Source organism: Phacochoerus africanus, chromosome 3 (assembly GCF_016906955.1).
Source record: "Phacochoerus africanus isolate WHEZ1 chromosome 3, ROS_Pafr_v1, whole genome shotgun sequence".
NCBI lineage: Eukaryota > Metazoa > Chordata > Mammalia > Artiodactyla > Suidae > Phacochoerus > Phacochoerus africanus.
Window position 1 is genome coordinate 109,615,790 of NC_062546.1, and position 21,206 is coordinate 109,636,995.

Genomic DNA, 21,206 nt, shown 5'->3' on the forward strand with positions numbered 1-21,206 from the left:
ATTCACTTACTAATTTTCTGCAAATGGGCTCTTTGTAACTTAAATGCCTACTTAGCCTTTCCTAGGCCATAATATATGTAAACTGAAGAGTTTGGCTCTTCTTTAATTTCTCAAACATTTACATTCTACTTGCTGTATTCCAAGTATCTCACAGTAAATGTTAATTCATTTAAGGCTCGTAACAACCCCGGCAGGTAGATACTACTACTGTCCATATTTTCCAGATGAAGAAACTGAAACATAGAAAGATAAATATTTTGCCCAAGGATGCATACCTGCTGTGGTAAAGCAGGATTTTTTTTTCATTTTTTTTAATAACTCAAATGAATTTATCACATCTGTAGTTGTATAATGATCATAACAATCTGATTTCACAGGATTTCCATCCCAAAGCCCAAGCACATCCCCCCACCCCCCAAACTGTCTCCTCCAGAGACCATAAGTTTTTCAATGTCTGTGAGTTAGCATCTGTTCTGCAAAGAAGTTCCGTCTGTCCTTTTTTCAGATTCCACATGTCAGTGAAAGCATTTGATGTTGGTGTCTCATTGTATGGCTGACTTCACTTAGCATGATAGTTTCTAGGTCCATCTGTGTTGCAAAAAATGCTGGTATTTCGTTCTTTTTGATGGCTGAGTAATATTCCATTGTGTATATGGATCCACTCCTCTGTCGATGGACATTTTGGTTGTTTCCATGTTTTGGCTATTGTAAATAGTGCTGCAATGAACATTGGAGTACATGTGTCTTTGCAAATCGTGGTTTTCTCTGGATAGATGCCCAGGAGTGGTATTTAAAGCAGGATTTGAACCTCAGAAGTCTAGCTCCCAAGGTCTGTCCTTTTAAGCCCTTAACTTGTTTGGTATATTCAATCTATTTTCTAATAACTATTAAAATAAGTACATTGGTGTTAAAGTTTAAAACATTCAGCTCTGTCCCATCTAAAGTCCTCTTGCATAAAGGCTGTATTGTACCATGTGGAATATTCAAGATTACCTATAGGCTCCTGCATAGGAAAGAGGGAGCAGAGTCTGTTGACTACTGGATATGTTACTAGCAAAAATAATAACAAATGTTAGGACCCAAACTAAATACACAGAAAGATACGAGCATAATATGAAATGTAATCCTTGAAAAAAACATGGTGCTTTTTTCCTAAATTTGGGGACGTTATTGTTAATAGGAATCTTAAAATGTGTCGTCTTTTCTAAAGAACTCCCTAGACAGCATTCCTGTTATGTGATCATTCAATTTCTGTTTAAACATTTTCAAAGTAGGAGAGCAGACAATCTGTAGAAGCCGTTTGCGTCACTGTCAATTGGCTCAAGTCTTTAGGGAAGCTTCCTTCCTGCCTTCATTCCTCCCTCCCTCCCTTCCTTCCTCCCTTCCTTCCTTTCAGTTCTTTTTGGCTACACCATGGCGTGTGGAAGTTCCTGGGCCAAGGATCGAACCTGAGCTACAGTAGTGACAATGCTGGATCCCTAACTCACTCTGCCACCAGGGACCTCCCATAGGGAATCCTGTAGTTGCTCTAAAACCTGCTTCACTAACCTCTTCATTTATTTAGGTTGGTTTCAGAAAGTGTTCTGTGATTCCTTTCTTTCTCTCTCTCTCCTCCAGCCACTTCACCTTCATGGTTATGTTTGACATAAGCTAAAAATAAAATTACTTTGCCTCCCTTGAGAACTGCCCAGCTGCCTGTGGCCAGTACTTGGGGGTGGTGGTGGATGGTCATGGGAGACAGGCTAGGTTTCCACGTACACCCAGAAAAGAAATCAGTCTGCACCACATCGCGGAGATCGTGCACACTTGTGTTTGTAGTACACAATCTCACGTGTAGCAAGTACACATGAAACTGTAAAGGAGTACAGTTACTTTCCTGAAGAGAAACACAAAGATGTTCTCAAAGCAATTCATAGGTTTTGCATAAGACATGGCATGATTAGAATAACTCCCCAGTCTCTCAAGCTACCTACTTAAAGGGACAGTCATCGTGTGTGTGTGTGTGTGTGTGTGTGTGTGTGTGTGTGTGTGTGAGTGACTCCTCCTGAATTCATTACAATTAGTCTCTTCCATCTCAGAGTCATTTATAAGAGTTGGGTTCTTCAGTTAAAATATTTTCTTAATTTCTCATTTTTTGAACTGTAGGAATTAAAAGATTAAAGCCAGAGAAGGACAGAAAGATGGGAGAAATCAGGCTTTGCCATCTCTGTCTCTCACATTTTAATATATTTGTATCTTACAATGATATTCTCCTGTTCTGCAGGCATTTCCTATTCAAAACAGGAACAGGGACAACGCCACTGTTCAGTACTGCAACCCCAGGATACACTATGGCATCTGGCTCTGTTTACTCACCGCCTACCCGGCCACTACCTAGAAACACCCTATCAAGAAGTGCTTTTAAATTCAAGAAGTCTTCAAAGTACTGTAGCTGGAAATGTACCGCCCTGTGTGCTGTAGGGGTCTCAGTGCTGCTGGCAATACTCCTGTCCTATTTTATAGGTAAGAACACATTTCTAGAACTCTTTCATCTGTCAATCGGGATGTTAGATTATTGTTTGGGTGCTTCTATTTATTTATTTGGTCCAACAGTGTATTAGGAGGTTATATGTCGTGGGCAAGAGGTTGGTACTAATATATTGTAAATCGCAGAGTATTTTCCATGTGTGTAGATAAGTGGAAGAGCTGCATTTGCGGAAGGAACAAGGGCTGGACACATTAGAGCGTCCACTGGTGTTGGGCTTACCCCCTCCCCCCGTGAGACATGGGCGGTTCTAGGACATTTCGTGTCCAGGAAATAATCCTGCGCTTGCAGGAATCTCCTTCAGTGCAGAGTCAATAGGGAGCTCTCCGCTGCCTGTGGTATTACCCATCTTTCAGCCAACTCAGCTGTCTGAATGTAGAGTCCATCACTCAGGACCGTCATCTGGTACTCAGAAACGCTCTCCTGAGAACCGTGCCTCTGTAAAACCATGACTGGATTATGTACTCGTTTCTCTATGTGGGTTTTCCAGCTTTTCGGGTGTGGTATCAATCTCGTTTTTTGTTTGTTTGTTTAATTGTCACCAAAGGATGGAAACTGCTAAGAGAAGTTGTAAATAGGCCTTTTCTTTAACTGGTTCGGAACCTAGATGAGCCTTCCAACTATTGGAAAATGGCTTACTTGAATGTCAGAAAGGACCACTCTGATTTTGAGCTGCTTCAAAGTGGAGGGGAAGGCCCAACACATTGAAATGCAAACAGTGTCCACTGAGATAAATCACAGGCAACGTTTGGCCCACAAGAACAACAGCCAATGATGCATCCCCAAGTTTATAAAGCAGTTCGTGATGTAAAATTCTGTAACCGAGGAAGAGGACTGCAGGGCTGTATGTAGACTAATATGATGCTTTTGCAGTGAACTGGTTTCTAGTGTTCGCTCCCATACTCCTTAGTGAAAAATTATGCCTTTGGAAAGGGAAATAACCATTTCAAGCCACAGCATTTAAGAGAAAAATAGAATTGTAGAGCATGAAGGAGCTTTAGAGAGAATGGAATCAGGGATGGCAACTATGAGGCATGTTGGGTAATATGACTTCTGACTCTTTGACTGGGGCTGACAGTGCTAATGAATCCGGGCACTCTTTCTCACTGAACCTGCACACAGCCTCGTTATCCTCATCACAGTGCCTCGTACAGCCGCTGTCCATCAGCGATGAAAGCAATGGGAAACCTCGCTGTCATCTTTCAATCTGAGTTAACTCCCTCCTTGTAAAAGTGGTCAGACCAGGTACCAAAAAGGTTCTCGCTTGGCCAAGATCATACACTAATGGTACAGTGCTGTGCCGTTTTCATAAGCCTCGAAGTCCACGAGGACTGTCACAACAACAGAAATCGGCATTCACAGGCAGATTTCTAAGAATTCAGCTAGAAAATATCCAGCCGTTAAGAGCATCTCTTCTGGTTAACTGGATACATTATTTGTAACTGTCAGCCGTGTGCTGCCAGAGCATTTTAAATGGCTTCTGAAATGTACCAGTCAAAAATGCGATGTGATAAATTAAGCATATGTATTTGTAGAGGATTTTTTTTTTTTTTTACCATAGCACATGCCAAACAGATAGATAAGTACTATGCAGGGTTGGAATTCAGTGTATGTAATTCAGTGTCTGTGTTGTTTGATGTGTCTTTGAACAGTCTTCCTATCACAAGTGCCTGGGTCCTACCTGTTGTTAACTATTTGGAATATCAGCCCTGATGCGATTTAATTTTATTTACATTGCATGACTGGGGGAAAAAATGGCATGTTAATGTGAGGTCAGATCACCTTGTACATTTGTGAGCCTTGTACTTTTTTCAAGTATCCATCAGTGAATATCAGATTCCTAAATAAAAACTCCAAAATGTTACTTTTTTTCAAATTACCTATTTTTACTGTTGAGTGGTTAGAAATCAACTTTGTGTCTGCTGGTGCCACCATCATAAATGTTTTCCTTTGGTTTTATCTTTCTCCAATGGAAGCATATAAATTACATAGTTAATATACTCACGTGCTCTTATCAATTCAACAGATATTGGTTGAACATTTGTTAGGATTTAGTTACTGTGCTGTAAATTAAGAAGATACAGTCCAAGTGTCATCTGGCAAAATTGCTTTTATCATCAAAGAATTATCTAATGATTTTATTGCTTTTTTTTTTTTTTTGTCTTTTAGCGCCATACACACAGCATATGGAGGTTCCCAGACTAGGGGTCGATTTGGACCCCTACGCCACAGCCACAGCAACATGGGATCCGAGCCTCATCTGCAACCTATACCGAAGCTCACAGCAATGCCAGATCCTTAACCCATTGAGCGAGGCCAGGGATCGAACCCACCTCCTCATGGATACTAGTCAGTTTCACTATCCTCTGAGCCACAACGGGAACTCCTTTTATTGCTTTAACTAAACACAAATTTATTTAGAATTTCACTAGTCTTCCTGTGCTTAACTCGTACACTTTCATGATGAATTTTTCTGTTGTTTAGATCAGGCAAAGAATTTCATTTTTCTATCATTTAGCTGGTAAATCTTTTCAAGAGTGAAGATACTTCCTTTACCCTTAGAAAGAAGAATAGGGCACTTCTCTCCAGGAAAGCTGTCCTTTCCGTTGAGTGTGCACGTAAAGCAGAGACTGAGCTATCCAGCCCGATCAGGCTAATAAACCCCAGAATCAATGGGGAGACCAATGTCATCGTCAGATTGACCTCACAACCTTTCACAGAGTGCAGCCATTCTTGAATTTTCTTCTTTCCATTCCCTTAAAGGTCCCCCTTCCCTCATATTGACAATCAGTATAAAGTCAGAGCCCTAAGAAATAGGTAAAATAAAAGACTTGAGGAAATCTTTCTCTCCTAGAATTTTCTTTTTCACCTTCCAGTAAGGTCATGAGAAGTTATGAGACTGTCACATTCATTAACAAGTTTCTCCTCTAGGATAAAATTCTCTCAGGATAGTCCGAAAGGGAGAGAAAGCGACAAGCTTAGCTGTTTGGTTGTTTTCCCTATCCCTGTAAAGAAGTTTCAAAGAAGAAAGAAAGGCCGAAAAAGAAAGTGAGAATTAATTCCCATAGGTCATTGTTAGCTCTTTGCAAGGTAACTGCTGTTAACTTTTTGCTGTCTACCCTTTCATATATTTTTCCATGCATATGTACACCTGGAGTTCCATCTTTTTCATGCATTTGTACCAGGCTTTCTCATTTATCATTCATTAAATATCCTTTAGCAGTTGTTCTTAACCACTTTTTTAAAATGCAGTGACCATTTTCTTAGGCATATAAATGTGTGCGTGTATTTGTGTGTGCCTGTGTGTTCAGTCAATCAAACTTTGATCAGAATAAATTCTCTGAAAGAAATTTTCTGTGCCAAAGTATGGGCATGTCTTAAATTTTGCAAACCGTGGCCAGTTTGCACAACTGTTTGTACCCTCAGTTTACACAACTACCAATGCTACATAGTATTAATATTCTTAATCATTGGCAATCTCTTAAAACATTTTATTGTTGTTTTCATCTACTGCTAGTACTATCTTTTCAAATATTTATTAACCGTTTGTATTTTTGTGTTTCTGTGTACAAATAGCCTAGTTTTCCCTATTTTTCTCTTGGGGCTTTTGTTATGTTGGGTTTTTTGTTTTTGTTTTTTGGCGTGCAAGTGTTTATTAAGGATATGAATCATTTCTTCTATGTTACATATTCCTCCAATTTATTATTTAGTTTGTTTATAGTTGTCTTGCTATATACCATATAGAATTTTTAAGTAATCAAAGTTATCCATTTTTTCCTTGTAATTTCTAGTGTTCACATTATACCTTCAAAATTCTTATTTTACTCCAAGTATTATTTTTTTTTAATTCATTTAACTTTTCTTCTGGTACTTTTGTGGGTTTTCAGTAACCATTTTTAGGTCAACATTTTTCTGGGCACTCGTGTTAGAGGTTCATTTTAGCTCTTCATTCCGGAAGTTCTCAGTCAAGTGATAAAGACATGTATGCAAACACGCTTTGAACAATATGTGCTTTCCTACCAACTCTGACCTGAATGAGCAAAACATAGAAAGGAAAGAAGGAAATGCCTACCCCTAGCTGAAGATGTTGGAGAAAGACTTGTTCTAGAGGTGATGCTTGAAAGGTGCAAAGGAGTTCCACTCCCTAGGCTTGACATCAGAATGACATCAGAATGGCTGGTTGGAGATCACCTTGAGAAGAGGTCAGCCAGGACATTGAAAGGAAGAAGCGTGAACTGTCCAGAGTTGTGCACGTGGGGTTCATGGTGTACCAGCACTGGGTATGAACTGCCTCCTTGAATTTTCACAACTCCATGAATTTTATCTCCATTTAACAAATAAGAATCTACCCGCTTAGAGAGGCACTTTGCCTGAAGTCACACAGCCGATAAAACAGTGAATGCTGGATTGAAAAACTACCAACAATCCCAGGACACTACACTGCCTCCCATGAGGATTTTGAAGAACTGAAGATAGAGAAGAAACTAAAGGAATTGAAGCATAGTAATAAAAAGTATCACAATTATGTTTTTAAAGATTGTCCTGGTGGCATTCCAGAATATGCAATTTGAAGACAGAAAGTCCAGATTTGTGCTTTTTAGACTTGAATATGCCCAGGAATCTATATACCCAGGAATCACTTGGGGATCTTGTGTGTCCTGCTTCAGCAGATCTGAAGTGAGAATCAAATCTGCATTTCAGACAGGCTCCAGGTGATGCTGTTGTGGCCCATGGCCAACACTGTCACATGAGAGCTTTGGTGATGGAAATGCTTCTATACTGTCCAGTTCAGTAGCCTCTAGACACATGTGGCTGTGGAGCCCTTGGAAAGTGGCTGGTGCAGCTAAGGAAACTGGAGTTTAACTTTTATGATTGTTAATGAATTTGAACTCAGACAGCTTCATATGACTAGTGGCTACTATTTGGCCAGGGCAAATATAGACAACTTCTTATATAACTAGGAGGGAGGTCATGAAGCCATGTGGGGATATAGGAATGAGCAGAATTGAGAAACTAAAGCCAATTCAAAGTAGAATAGATATGCCATGATTTATTATGATAAAAGTCAAATGTTTAGGCCCATACATGTGGCAGACTTCTTTTCAGCTGTGACACATGTGATTTTCTTTAGGTTACTTAGCTCCCAATTAAAATCCTTCTCTAATGCATGATTCTTTATGTTGGTGTGCCTTTGTTCAATGAAAATTCTAAACACAAAGGGCAAATTCAATAACAGTTAAAGAGCCCCCCCCAAAAAAAGTTCCACTTTTCCTGGTCCCTAGTTTACCTATTCTTTTTTCTAAAAACTGAAAATTATAAAAATGGGCAGTAGCCAGCAGTTGTTCACCTAAGAGTGAGTAGACGAGAAACACTCTGTTGGTTAATATTGCTTCTGCATATACCCACAGTTACAGGATAAGGAGAAGTTTTGACTATTGTTCTTGACTCACAGAAGGTTCTTTCTTCTGGGTGGGAGAAACCCAGAAATTTTGATGTTCTACACATTGAAATACGCCCAGAAATCCTATCTGAAAGTGTAAAATTATTGAAATGTTGTTACATCCAGGTCAAAATATGTTAGAAGTACTATGTTAACACCAGTCAACACTGCAACAAAGTCAAGTCAAACTTCAGATAACGCTATTATGGATGTTAAACCTCATTAACATGACCATATACTGCTGGGCATAGTCTGAAAAATTCACAGAATTTCCTAGAGTAGCACCAAAAGTATTTGCATATGTTCTTTAAATTTAAGGAAAACTAGAGAAAAAAATTTATCAAAATATATTATGCTAGCATATTTTCTCAATTTGGTGCCGTTTTGGCTAAGTTTATTCCAACCAACAATCCGTATGATAAGGTTTTTTTGGTAACAGTTTTAGCGATATAATTCACATACCATTTTGTTCACCTATTTAAAGTGTACAATTCAGTAGTGTTTAATATAGTCATACAGTTTTGCACCCATCACCACAAACAATTTTATTTATTTACTTACTTTTTTGGCCGCACCCGCTGCATAAAGAAGTTCCTGGGCCAGGGTTCAAATCTGAGCCTCAGCTGCAAACTACAGCTGCAAACTACTCCACAGCTGCAGCAATGGCAGATCTTTAACCCACTGCACCAAAGAAGGATCTCCCACAATCAATGAAAACACTTCCATCACCTGTAAAAAGAGCCCCTGTCTCCTCCATAAACAGACACCTCGTGTTGCCCTCCAAACTTCCCATAGTCTTTTTTTCTACAAAAATCTGTACTTGTAAGGAGCTGGCTTGTGAACTCATTTTCCCAGTGACAAGAAATAAGTCAGTATTATTTTTCTCATGAACTTCTGACATATGCTGCTAACCAAAGAACTGCTCACATTTTCAATATTCCTTTGCATTTAAAAAAAAAATACATCTGTAGTTATTTATTTCCTTTGAACAGCTGCTACCAACTGATTCCTAAAATAGCTTTTGTCATATGTCTGCTAAAAAGCCTGTTTAACAACATAAGCATTCCCTAGATCTAGCAAAACATAACCTGTCGAATCCAAGTTCATGGCAGTTATGATTCCTTGGCAGTTATCTGTCCTACTTCTATGTCTATTTGCATTTTATGAACATTTTTACCTCTCCGTGTCCCTTGAAATTGATTATGGTACTAGCTCTATATATGCAACTCAGGGTCAGGAGGAAAAAGAAGCCAGCCCTATATGCTTCGTGAAAAACCAGCCATTAAAATGTATATGGCAAAATAAAATGTGTGGTGACAGTCTTTTTTCTTTTTAGACATGTCTTTGTAGTAAGAATGCTGTTTTATTAGGTTATAGAACACAGCCAAACAGAATTATTTACCATTGTTCACTATAACTTCTTCCCTTAATTCCTAGTTGCCTTACATTCAGAAAATGCATTTTGTCTGAGATGTAATCGGTAGCATTTTGATAACAATGTCATGTCATCACATTGTAGACAAAAATATATTGCTAGTATTTTAGAAGACTGAACATCGTAAAGTAAAAATTTTAAATTAGTATATCAATTTTTTATCTTCTCCTTGGATATGAGAAATTAGGGACATATTTAAACCTGATTCAATGGTGAATAAAGGCTCAGAATGAAAGAGTTTACCTCTCAGAAAGGAAGCATACAGTAATAGGAGAAAGCATACTACTGCAGTCTTCTGAATCTATAAACTCCAAAAGGAAAAAGTCTGCTCACAACCCATTCTGAATAAGGTTTTTTTCCTTATTAGAATAGCACTCTGTATGGATGATGCTTTCATATATGTACATCTGTATTCCTCCAAGAACCCACAGAATATTTGCACTCTCTCTTTTCAATATGAACTCTATTAATTTGTACAAAATGTTAATTTTCTATGTCCCGCATATCATATAGAAACACAGAAAAGATTTAGAGGTCACTTAAAATTCAGTTCATTTGTACAAAATATTAGTTTTCTATGTGCAGCATATCATATAGAAACACAACAAAGATTGAGAGGTCACTTAAAATTCAGTTCATTCTCCAGCCAACTCTATATAATCATATCACTGACTCTTGAATTGAACCTAAAGTGGGAAAATTCAATGTATTGTACACTCAAGGGTTATTTTCGACATTGTACATTTTTGTTGCTTTTTATTAGCACAAGATAAAAATGTTTAGTTTTGAGTTGATCATAATATTTTTTATTACTATAGAGAAAAAAGAAATCACTAAATCACTTGTAAAATCAAGAAATTATACAAATGTGGAGAATACCCAAAAAATTTACTTTACTCTTAGCTTGGTATGAGGTCAGCCAAAGTAAATAATATGTGAGAAATACTATATTTAAGCAAATTGTTTTTACCATTCATGTATAAGGATTTCCCTGACTTGAAAAACGTCCACGGACGGCAACAATAAGAAATACCTTTAAAGTCAGCTGAACTCCACTTTGTGCCATTCATAAATATCTTGTCTGTGAAATACGGGGCTGTTTTCTTGGTTTTAGGCTGTCATTTTTGCAGAATGTAGCAATCTCTCCTGACTAATGACAAGTGGAGAGCATAATACAATATTTACCATTTCAGTGCTACATTGCATAAATATTTAATTGGTGTTGCATATGTCATTTGCTTTTACATTAGTGGTAGTGAGAATAGTGAGTGCTGAGAGAAATATCTACATACAGAGGAGGGAAAGGGAAAGTAACTGGCATATGTAAGGTTAAAACAGAAACTTGCTAGATTGCTAGGAATCCTAGGAATGAATTCAGCATAAAGCATCTTATGTCCCATTGAATCTGTACTCAAAGGTCTCACTGGAGAATAAAACAGATCAAATAAAATACAGATGTGTGTAGACTTTTTAATTTACTGTTCCTACGTGATCTTAAAATGTCTACAGACTATTTACACCTTTCCTTCTTCCGTAAAAAGCAAGATGCCGCTGTTTATTCTTTAGTGGCTTACCAATGTAACACCAGAAAAGGAAGTGACCATTCATCTCTCCATCCATCCATTCATTCAACTTTCCTTTATTGAGACACCATGACCGATACTGCAGTGAACGACCAAACACAGCCCTTGTCCATTCACAGATTATAAATAATAAGTAGGATTATGTGTTTTGACAAATGCTGACATAAGGACAAATTTTAAGTATTACCACATAAACCTAAATGTGGCCCCAAAAATCAATTCTCAGGAATATTAAAGCCAACATTGTGATATAATAAAAATAAAATCTAGACGTGTCTAAGGGGAAAAAAAGGTTATGATGGTCATTGATTTTCTTTGTTGAATTAGTCTAGCTAGAACCCTTTTTGCAGTTAACCTCTAGAAGTGGAAAGAAATGTTACCTTGGAGATTTGGGGTAACTAGATTTAAAATTGCCACAAGAATTGATAGTCTACTTGTTTATTTTCCTTAGTTTTAGAGAACATACATTCATGCTTTAAGAATTTTATTTATAAAGTATATCCAGAAAACAGTTTTAAAACTGCTTAAAAAAAAAAATGAAATCTTGGCGTTCCCATTGTGGCGCAGTGGAAACCAACCCAACTAGTATCCATCAAGATGAAGGTTTGATCCCTGGCCTCACTCAGTGGGTCAGGGATCCAGTATTGCTGTGAACTGTAGTTTTGGTTGCAGACGCGGCTCAGATCCCTTGTTGCTGTGGCTGTGATATAGGCTAGCAGCTATAGCTCGGATTTCACCCCTAACCTGGAAACTTCCATATGCTGTGGATGCAGCCCTAAAAAGAAAAAAAGAAAAAAGAAAAAGAAGACGTGATATCTCCAGGTTCTTTTCCAAACATTCACGAGTACTCTATTAACCTATTTTGAAGGTATTTTTAAAACATGTGTTTCCTATATTTCAAAATTTGCTTGGAGATAGTTGTTCTGCATTTGATAGCCAAAGAGGTCGGCCTGTCCCATTTCCATTATTGAGCTGGGCCTGCTCAATAAGTGGAAAGCACATTACTTTGAGAACCTTCCCTTGTGCATTCTAAGCACACATCCACACAGTGCACCAAAGAACAATTGTTTTTCAGCTAGACCTACTCATTTGTTTTCAGAGAAAATATTCAGTGTTTTTCACCGAGCTTTCCTTGAGCCGTTGGATTTCATCACTGGTGATTTATCCAGGTTTCCAAAGAGGGGAGCTCTAATGCTCCTCTCCTGGTGGCTTTCTCCATCCATGAGCCTGGCATAGTGTTAGCTGCCTCTCTCCTGGAATTGTTTTTTTCTCCCCAGTACTTGAGCCACAGGCTCATCCTTCCTGCCTCCTCCTGCACTGGTGAGCTCTCTCCCTTCTATCACTTTCAGGAGGCCTCCTTCTGCCCCTAGGGGAGAGGAAGCCATTCACCTGTTACCCTGCACTTCCCCAGGCTGTAGAAAGGCACTCAGAGCTACCTAGGACATTACCATATGCGCTGCTGGAATATGAGACTCTTCGTGCCAAGAAACATTTTAGAAAATGATACAAGTGTTTTCACATCGTGCGATTTCTGTTCATTTTTACCAGGCATTTCCTTTTAATTATTTCCAATATCACAGTCAATTTAATTCCACTAAACTTAGCGAGTGTCGAACATCCCTTCTAAACACTGAATTCACAGAAACGAGTTAGGCTGTAATCTTTACCATAGTGATCTTACAATCGTATGTGGGAAAATAGGATGTCAGATTTGCATATTATATATTTTTAGCATGCTGTTTATAAGTACAGAGCTTCGAAGCAGTAAGATTTGAGTTGGTAATCCCATCTCCATCACTTATTCGCTATGTAATATTTTTTTTCCTGAAGTATAGTTGATTTACAGTGTTGTGTTAATTTCTGCTGTAGAGCACAGTGATTCGGTTATGCCTATATATACATTCTTTTCCATTATGGTTTATCACAGGATGTTGGATATAGTTCCCTATGCTATAGAGTAAGAACATGTTTATTCATTCTGTATATAATAGTTACAGCTGTGTAATCTTGAGCAGGGTACTTAACCTCCGAAAACCTGAGTTTCCTCATCAGTGTAAACAGGGTTAGTAACAGTAAAGCTTTTCAGAATAGTTACTACAGTAATTAATGTGCCTGTAAAATATAAGTGCTTAATTGATTTTAGCTGCTGTTATTAGTCCATACAACAATCTAGTGAACCAAGTATTATTATCCACAATTTTTAGAAAGAAAAACCTTAGGCCCAGAGATTCGGTGACTTGCCAACATTAAAGCCAGTAGGTATTTAAATAGGAACCATAATCCAGGTCTTCCTATTTTGAGTCCAGAACTTTGTTGCACTATATTATAGGGAATTGTTTCTCATAAAATTTAAGAATTTACAGAAGGTGCATGGACAGGAGAGTAAATAAGATTAAAGGGCAAAATAGAGTTCCCGTCGTGGCTCAGTGGTTAACGAATCTGACTAGCATCCATGAGGCTTCAGGTTCAATCCCTGGCCTTGCTCAGTGGGTTAAGGATCTAGTGTTGGCATGAGCTGTGGTGTAGGTCACAAACACAGCTCGGAGCCTGCATTGCTGTGGCTGTGGCGTAGAGGTCTGATTCGACCCCTAGCCCGGGGACCTCCATATGCCACGGGTGTGGCCCTAAAAAGAAAAAAAAAAAGATTAAAGAACAAAATGAGAAATGTATGATTCCCTTTTGAATTCTTCTTCTGTTATATCTGGTCATGTCATGAGGAATGTCTCAGTAGATGTTAGCATGTCAGGACATCTATCTTTAACACTTCCTTCACAAATAAAGAACACTTTTGCTGGCAATAATCTCTATGTAATTTTAATAGCATTGTTTCTGGTTTACTCTGTGTAATCTTCTTGTATTTGTATGAAGAGATACTGATTTTTCTTTTAAGGTAATGCTGTAAAATTTCCTTCTAAAATAGATACATTTAAAATTTTAAGTCAGTAATCTCAAGGAAAAACTAAATTAAATACGTAAACGTAAAAATATTTATTTGTAGAATTCCTGCTGTGACACAGTGGATTAAGAATCTGACTGCAGCGGCTTGGGCCACTGCAGAGGCGGAGATTCAATCCCCCGCCTAGCGCAGTGGATCAGGTGTTGCCCCAACTGCAGCTCAGATTCAGTCCCTGGCCCCGGAACTTCCATATGCCATGCGTGTGGCCAGAAAAAAATTATTTATAAAACAATAATACCATAGAAGACTCAATTATATGATAAAGGTGATAAGCACATTAAAAAAGTGTATAGGGATCACTGCTAAGGGGGCTGAAAATGCTGTAGGTCTTTACCATTGGGTCTTTTAATTTTGTTCTGGAGCCTTAATCTTTTCATTAAGATTAAATAGTTTTGTAGTTTTAACAGACTAGCTTCATGATGTCATTATTGATCCTATGTGAGTTACATAGAATTTGTACATAAAACCTAACCATATTATTTCAGCCATTTCAAATAATCACAAATTTTACCATTATTTTGTATCTTTAAAGATATTTTTAGATTCGTTTTACTTCTTCCGAGAAATTCTTCATGATCTCAGAAAAGAAGGACATATAGAGAAGCAATGCATGTTGAAAGTGGGAAAGTGGGTCATTTATTTTTAGGAAAGGAGCTTGAGACCACCAACTGCAGAAGCAAGTGGACAGTGAGAGCAGTTTCCTGGGGATCAGAGATGAGAACTTCCTCTGTATTTTGCTTTGAAATACATTTCCACAAATGCTTCATAAATAACCATTAATAACAGTTAAGTTCATAACTGAGGAGACCTATTCTCCAGGTGAGCCCCGATGAATGGGGAGCAGCTGGAACCCTGTCTCCCTAAGACCTTTTCCCACCCCGCCTGATGAGATGAGTTGGTCAAGGCAGACTGAGTGAATGTGTTGAATTGACCATGTCCTACGTGGCACCGGAAGTGGTGATGTGGGTCACTCTGCTTTCACCAGCCACAGAACTTGATAAGGCAGACGCTGACGAAATCTTTGTTGATGAATGAATGCAGAACAACAAACTGCTTGAGCTGGTCATTGATTTTTTTTTAAAGTTGCTACTTGACGCACACCTACACACATGCACGCATATGCACGCAAAAAATCATATTCTCTCTCTCAAATGTAACCCCTCAGGGGAGAAGTGGACTATTATGAAAGGGATATTTTGATGGGGATTTTTTTTCTGGATTTTCCCATATTGCAATATGCCAACCCTCCTCTAAGAATCTCCGTATCCCTAATAGTTGAATTTTTGAAGACGGATGATTAAAATACCTTAAAATTTCAAAGAATTGTAATTTTCAAGTCTGTTCCACCACTTTTCCAAAAAGTCAAAACAAGCCAAGGAAAAATTTTATGCTTAGGTAACTCATTAACATCCATACTCATTTGTTGCATAAAAGTGGGACGTAGCTCTTAAATAACCATGATGGAAGAAAGGAATCCAGATGAAAATTAAGTCAGTACCACCAGCCTTTGAAAAATCAGTAGATGCATGGGGTTTCAATGGTGAAGCTGCTAATAACTGTCATTAATGAATCCTCTGCTACAAAGATGTCATGATAACAGCAAACTTTGTATTTCTGGCAAGCAGGGAATGGTCTGTAAATCATGTAAATGATTTCATTCTGTATTTTGAATGTTCTTGAAATAGGTTCTCTCACCATATTCTTTGATGTTGACAACCATTACCTCAAAGATGCCCTAGTTTATCGATAATGACTGGCGCCTTGAATCATGATGGTGAACATTTTATTCTTTCCTTTCAATTGGAGAAAGAATGCTTCTTCCATTCAGAGGACAGAACCTGGAAACAAGAGAAAACTGACGACACAGTAGGGAAACAGTCTGTTTTGGAAATCCTGACTTAATTCCCTTGGTGACAGAAACAACAGCTTGATTTTTCTAAGCCTCTGTCAGCTTCAGCATTGGCTGTCAGTGGGCAGCTGGAATTGCTATTTGCTACAAGGCATCCTTGAATGTATTACCCTGAATCTACATAGTGAAGAGAGAAAAAAGCCCAATGCAATTTAAAAGTAGAATTTGTAAATACTATTATTTTTAAAAAGTATGAATCTAATATTCTGGCAGAAACAAGCTACACAGCTGAATCACTATTTCATCTTGTCCAGACATTTGATAGCCATTCTTCTTGTTTCTCATTAATGGCACATGCCAGAAAAAGGTTCGAAAGTAAAAATACACAACATAGAGGTATACCATATCAGCAGTCATTCCTTACTTCCTTGGCCCCTCCCCACAAAAACTGTGAGTTCATAAAGCCTGTGATTTCCAATATATCTTATAATGCTCAGAGAACCTTGCTACATCAAGTGTTAGTTCCTTTGAATAGCAAAAAAAAAAAAAAAAATCCTATAGTTGGGATAATTCCCTTTTTAAATGACAACTTGAGTACATATTAATATGAAAGCTTTCAAAAGAAGTATTGATTTGAAAATAACCATATTTGGGTCAGCAAGGTATAGACTGCTGTAGTAATATTAACCTTAAAAGTTAATAACAAATAATAATAGATTCAAATGCCAAAATATTGCCAAACACATTCTGTCAACATGTATATGAACACAGCAGGAAATCCAAAACAAAAGCTAATTTATGGAAAACTATGTATTCCTAATGACAGTTTAGACCAGTAGGGGTCCAAGTTACAAACTGCAATCTTTACATGAGATGCTTTCATTTTACACTGAAAACTTGGTTGCATTCTGGAAGCATGTATCAAATCAAATCATCGCCCTATATTTAAGAGTAGTCCTCTTATTTTTTTTTGTAAAAACTAATCATTGCACATGCACATCATGCATATTTATGTATTCACAAAATAGAAACATAAAATGAAAGTTGCTTTCAAAACCCAAGATACCAAAGGAATTGTATGCATAAAATGATAGTTTGACCCTATGCCATTTTACTTTATTTTAAAGTAAAAACAAAGGAACAGCGGTGCAGGTATTCTAATATGTTGCTATCTTATTAATGCCAGTTTTTTTCCTATGCCCAATGATTTAGCCCAAATATTTAATTTCAAAATATTATGTTGACATGTAGAATATAAATCTGAAAGCACGCTTAATGATCAACTAGTGCAAACTCTCCAGATTTTTATGTAAATGAGAGACCTAAGCCTCAGAGAGAACCAAGGACTTGCCAAGGTTCCACAACAAGTTAGAGCCAGAATGGAACCTTAGACCTAGGTCTCTTTTAATATAATCTAAAGGCTCCACAAGATACCACAGACAATCTATGTTGAAAACTATGTTCTTAACTATCAAAGATCAGATTCTGATTTTCTTTTCCTGCAACTTCTGATAACATGTTCTTAATGATTCTTTCTCAAAAAGATTATCTTGGGGAAGATGTATCATGGTGGATCTGAGATGAATTAAAAGAAAGGAAAGCCTTGGACCTTAGCTTGCTGAGATGAACTTTCAAGGTTTTGGAGGCTAAATCAAACTGAATTGCAAACACTTCTAGGATTATTTTTTTAGCTTAATTTTTCTTACCAGAATCTGTTTCTCCTATTATCTGATATTCTTTTTGTCTTTGTGAGAATATTTGCTTGATCTTGTCATATTAAATAGCATTTAGCCAATAACGGCAGACATGCTAAGAACTGTAGGCTAAGTTGCCAAAACCTCAGCATGTACTCTTCAGGGTTCTGGTGGCAGAAGCTCTGTTCAGGTTTCTGATGGCAAGGGTGCTCTCTTCTGTGTTCACTTCACAACATCCCCTGTAATTTGCTCCAAGGTTCTGGCAGATTGCTGGACCATGTCACCAGCTGTCACCACCCCTCCTTCCTATCCATTTTTGGCAGTATCTGAGAACACAGGCATGCCAGTAGAAATAATAGGAGCTGTGATAACAACTTCAGTGGCACGGTCCCCAGAGATAAGATCAAAATTTGGCACCTTTTCTCTCAACAAGGAACTAAAAATGGCACTGAATTTGCTCCTTGGTGGTATATAATTCTCTTTAATTACACATTTTGGTTTCAAGTGTTCCACATGACGGCTTTTAAGTATCAAACCAACATATATTGGTTGAAAACAATGGCATGTCCTTTTTCCTGTGGGGAGGAGGTGAAATAACTATAATACCATGGATTCCTTTCATTTCCATCAACCTTGAAAAAAATAAAAGGAGCGGATGCTCTTATTTTTCTTACTTAAACGATCTTTGAGCTTAAAAGAAAATTTCTTCATAAAATTTCACTGATAGATCTTTACCAGCAGATTGTCTCAAAATTATTTCAATTAACGAGGGGTTTCTTTCCTTAACATTTATAAAAAGAAAAAAGCTAAGAAGTTATAGAATGAAAGCTGTTGGATGACATAAGAAATATTTTACTTTTAAACATCTTGAAATTGGTTACAGTCTAAGAATATGAGCGTGGGGGAATCTAAGAAGGTAAGAGTCTAGGGTAGACTATTGGGCTTTGAGTAACACATGTTGCAAAGATGTTTGATGGTGTAACATTCTTGTGAATATTCCTAGAGTGGATATCATTGTAATTATTGATAGTATAAAAAGTATGCTCATTTCATGGATGACAAATGTCAGATATTACAACTAATTTAAAAGGGTTCTGACTAGGAATCATCTTGAAAATCTATGTTCCTCTGCCCTGAGAAAAAGAGGAATTGTACCAGGTGCTTTCCAAGGGTGTTTCTGCCTGTTACAGTCTCAATTCTCAGTTGTCGCCCCTCATTTCTCAGGAACCAGGCTACAGAGATCAAGCCTTCTAAGATCAGCTCTAAGCAAAATGCTGAAAAGGCTGAATTGGCATTCCCATCGGAACTCAGCTATAACGAACCCGACTAGTATCCATGAGGATGTGGGTTCAATCCCTGGCCTCAATTAGTGTGGTTAAGGATCCCGTGTTGCTGTGAGCTGTCGTGTAGGTTGCAAAGGTAGCTTGGATCTGGTGTTGCTGTGGCTGTGGTGTAGGCTGGGGCTGCAGCTCCGATTCAACCCCTGGCCTGGGAACTTCCATATGCCACAGATGCTGCCCTAAAAAGTAAAAAAAAAAAAAAAAAGAATGAAAGAAGGAAGGGAGGGAGGAAAAAGGAAGGAAGGAAGGGCTGAATTATATATTAAAATTTTCCCTGTCCTCTCCCATTTTTCCATTGCTAACATCCTATACAGTTATTCTGCTCCCCACTCCCTGCCTGTGTTCCAGCCTGATACAACAGGCATAAAGATCCCTGTCCCACACTACATTATTAGAAGATAATAGATATCAAGGTATTTTAAAATGTGAAAAACACATGAAACTGATTAAATCTAACTTTAAAATGTACTTGTATATTGTTTATATAATTTAAAAATTGTTTTTAAGACTCTTGGAGTTAACCAAAAATAGCCTGTTATTAATCATCATCATACTATTACTGAAAATTTTTTCTTTTAAGACAATGTATTGTAGATGGAAAGTATTTGTACAGGAGAACAGTGCCTGGAAATCTTACCCATACACAAATGGTACCCGTTAATATCTTTTCCCACTCTCCACTCTGAATACTGTCTCTTACTTGTGTTTTCTATATGTGGTAGAGAAGAGTTATCTATAGCCTGTGACCCTCACAGAAGTTACATTTCACTCTTCTTCTGTGTGGATTTTCACACTCCGCTGCCCTCTGGGAGAATAGAGAAGTGTCGTGATACGTCTGCCCTTTATTAGCAGAAGGTCTGGGTTTAGGGTCATCGTCCACTGCTTACTTGCTTGGATTCTTCAACTCTCAAAAAGTCTCAGTTTTCCAAGATTTAAAATGAAAGGGAAAGGAAGGGAGGAAGGGAGGAAGGGAGAGAGAGAGAGAGAGATAGAGAGAGAAGATAGAAAGAAAAGAAAGAAAAAAGAAAGAAAGAAAGAAAGAAAGAAAGAAAGGAAAGAAAGAAATAGAGAAGAGAGGAGAGAGAGAGAGAGATTAAGAGAGAGAGAGAGAGAAAGACCAAAGAAAATAAGAAAGAAGAAAAAGAAAGAAAGAAAGAAAGAAAGAAAAAAGAAAGAAAGAAGAAAAAAGAAAAAGAAAGAAAGAAAGAAAGAAAGAAAGAAAGAAGATAAAGTAAAGAAATAAATAAATACATAGATAGAGAGAGAGAGAGAGAGAGAGAGAAAAAGAAAGAAAAAAGCAAGAGGCTATTCACTGGAGGCTTTGTGAAGATTAAATGAAATAACGGGTTGAAACAGAAGCAACACACTTGACACATAGTAAGTGTTCCATGGATGTTTTATTTTCTAAAACTATTGCATCACAATCTTCTAACACCAACACAAAGGACACTATCTGTGGCTGGGAGAACACTAATAGTGCTGCCAGCCTTACCTGCTCACTTAAGCCGTCTGCCCTGAGGGTTCAGAGACTCAGGAGAGCACAGAGCTTCCAGCCTTTCTTGACACTCTTCCCACACCCTCTATGGGGTCATGCAAACCAAGGATACGTTGACCCATCATGAGAATGGAGGGAACTGTCTTCTCCTGGGTTCAACTCTGCTTTCCAGCCCAGTCATCGAAGAATTGGGATCATCCTTCTTTATTTACAGATGTCTTTTATTTCACTAATTCTCCCACTATTTTGTCTGCCAGGACATCTCGTAGTTTTATTACACCAGTACTCAGTAATTCCTCTAGCATTCTGACTTTGTGTTTGCTGCTTCCTTCTTCTCTGTGTCTTTCTCTCTCTGTTTCTCTCTTTCTCTCTTTCATTAATTTTGGAGTCATTCTCACCCTCTATTTGTACAAAAATCTTAAGTTGCACATAACAAGTGTCAAGAGCTTCACTAAATACCAAACATCAGCGTTTTCAAAGTACAGAACATTCGAAGACCAAACAAGTTTTTGGTCTCTGTTTTCAATGCAGTGCTTAACAAGCTGTAATATTATTTGGTATGGTTCTCATTATACAACATCTTAAGTAGAACCAAAATCCCATTTTATTGAGATTTTCTATAATAAAAAATATATATAACAAAGCTGTTGCCCATCTGGCAAAAAAATAAAATAGCTCTCCACACACAAACATAACATTACTTTTTTAACATTTGACATCTGTGCACAATCCCCATGGACTACCTCTCCTCTTCAAAGTCTATTAAAACCAATAATATGAGTGAATCTACCATCAACAAAACTTTTTATGTTACCTAAAAGCTCACAATGAAGACACATTATTTCATGTAAAAACTTTGACCCTTTTGGAATATTTATCATTGCTGTGAC

At 37.7% G+C, this 21,206-nt stretch overlaps 1 protein-coding gene across 2 annotated transcripts in view; it reads left to right on the top strand.

Moving 5' to 3' along the window:
• Positions 1-21,206, top strand: part of TENM3 (teneurin transmembrane protein 3) — a 706,293-nt gene that overhangs the window by 546,162 nt on the left and 138,925 nt on the right. For both annotated transcript variants that reach the window (XM_047772297.1, XM_047772296.1), the window contains exon 5: positions 2,264-2,502. In XM_047772297.1, the coding sequence (XP_047628253.1) occupies positions 2,264-2,502 (239 nt within the window). The remainder of the gene's footprint in view (positions 1-2,263; positions 2,503-21,206) is intronic.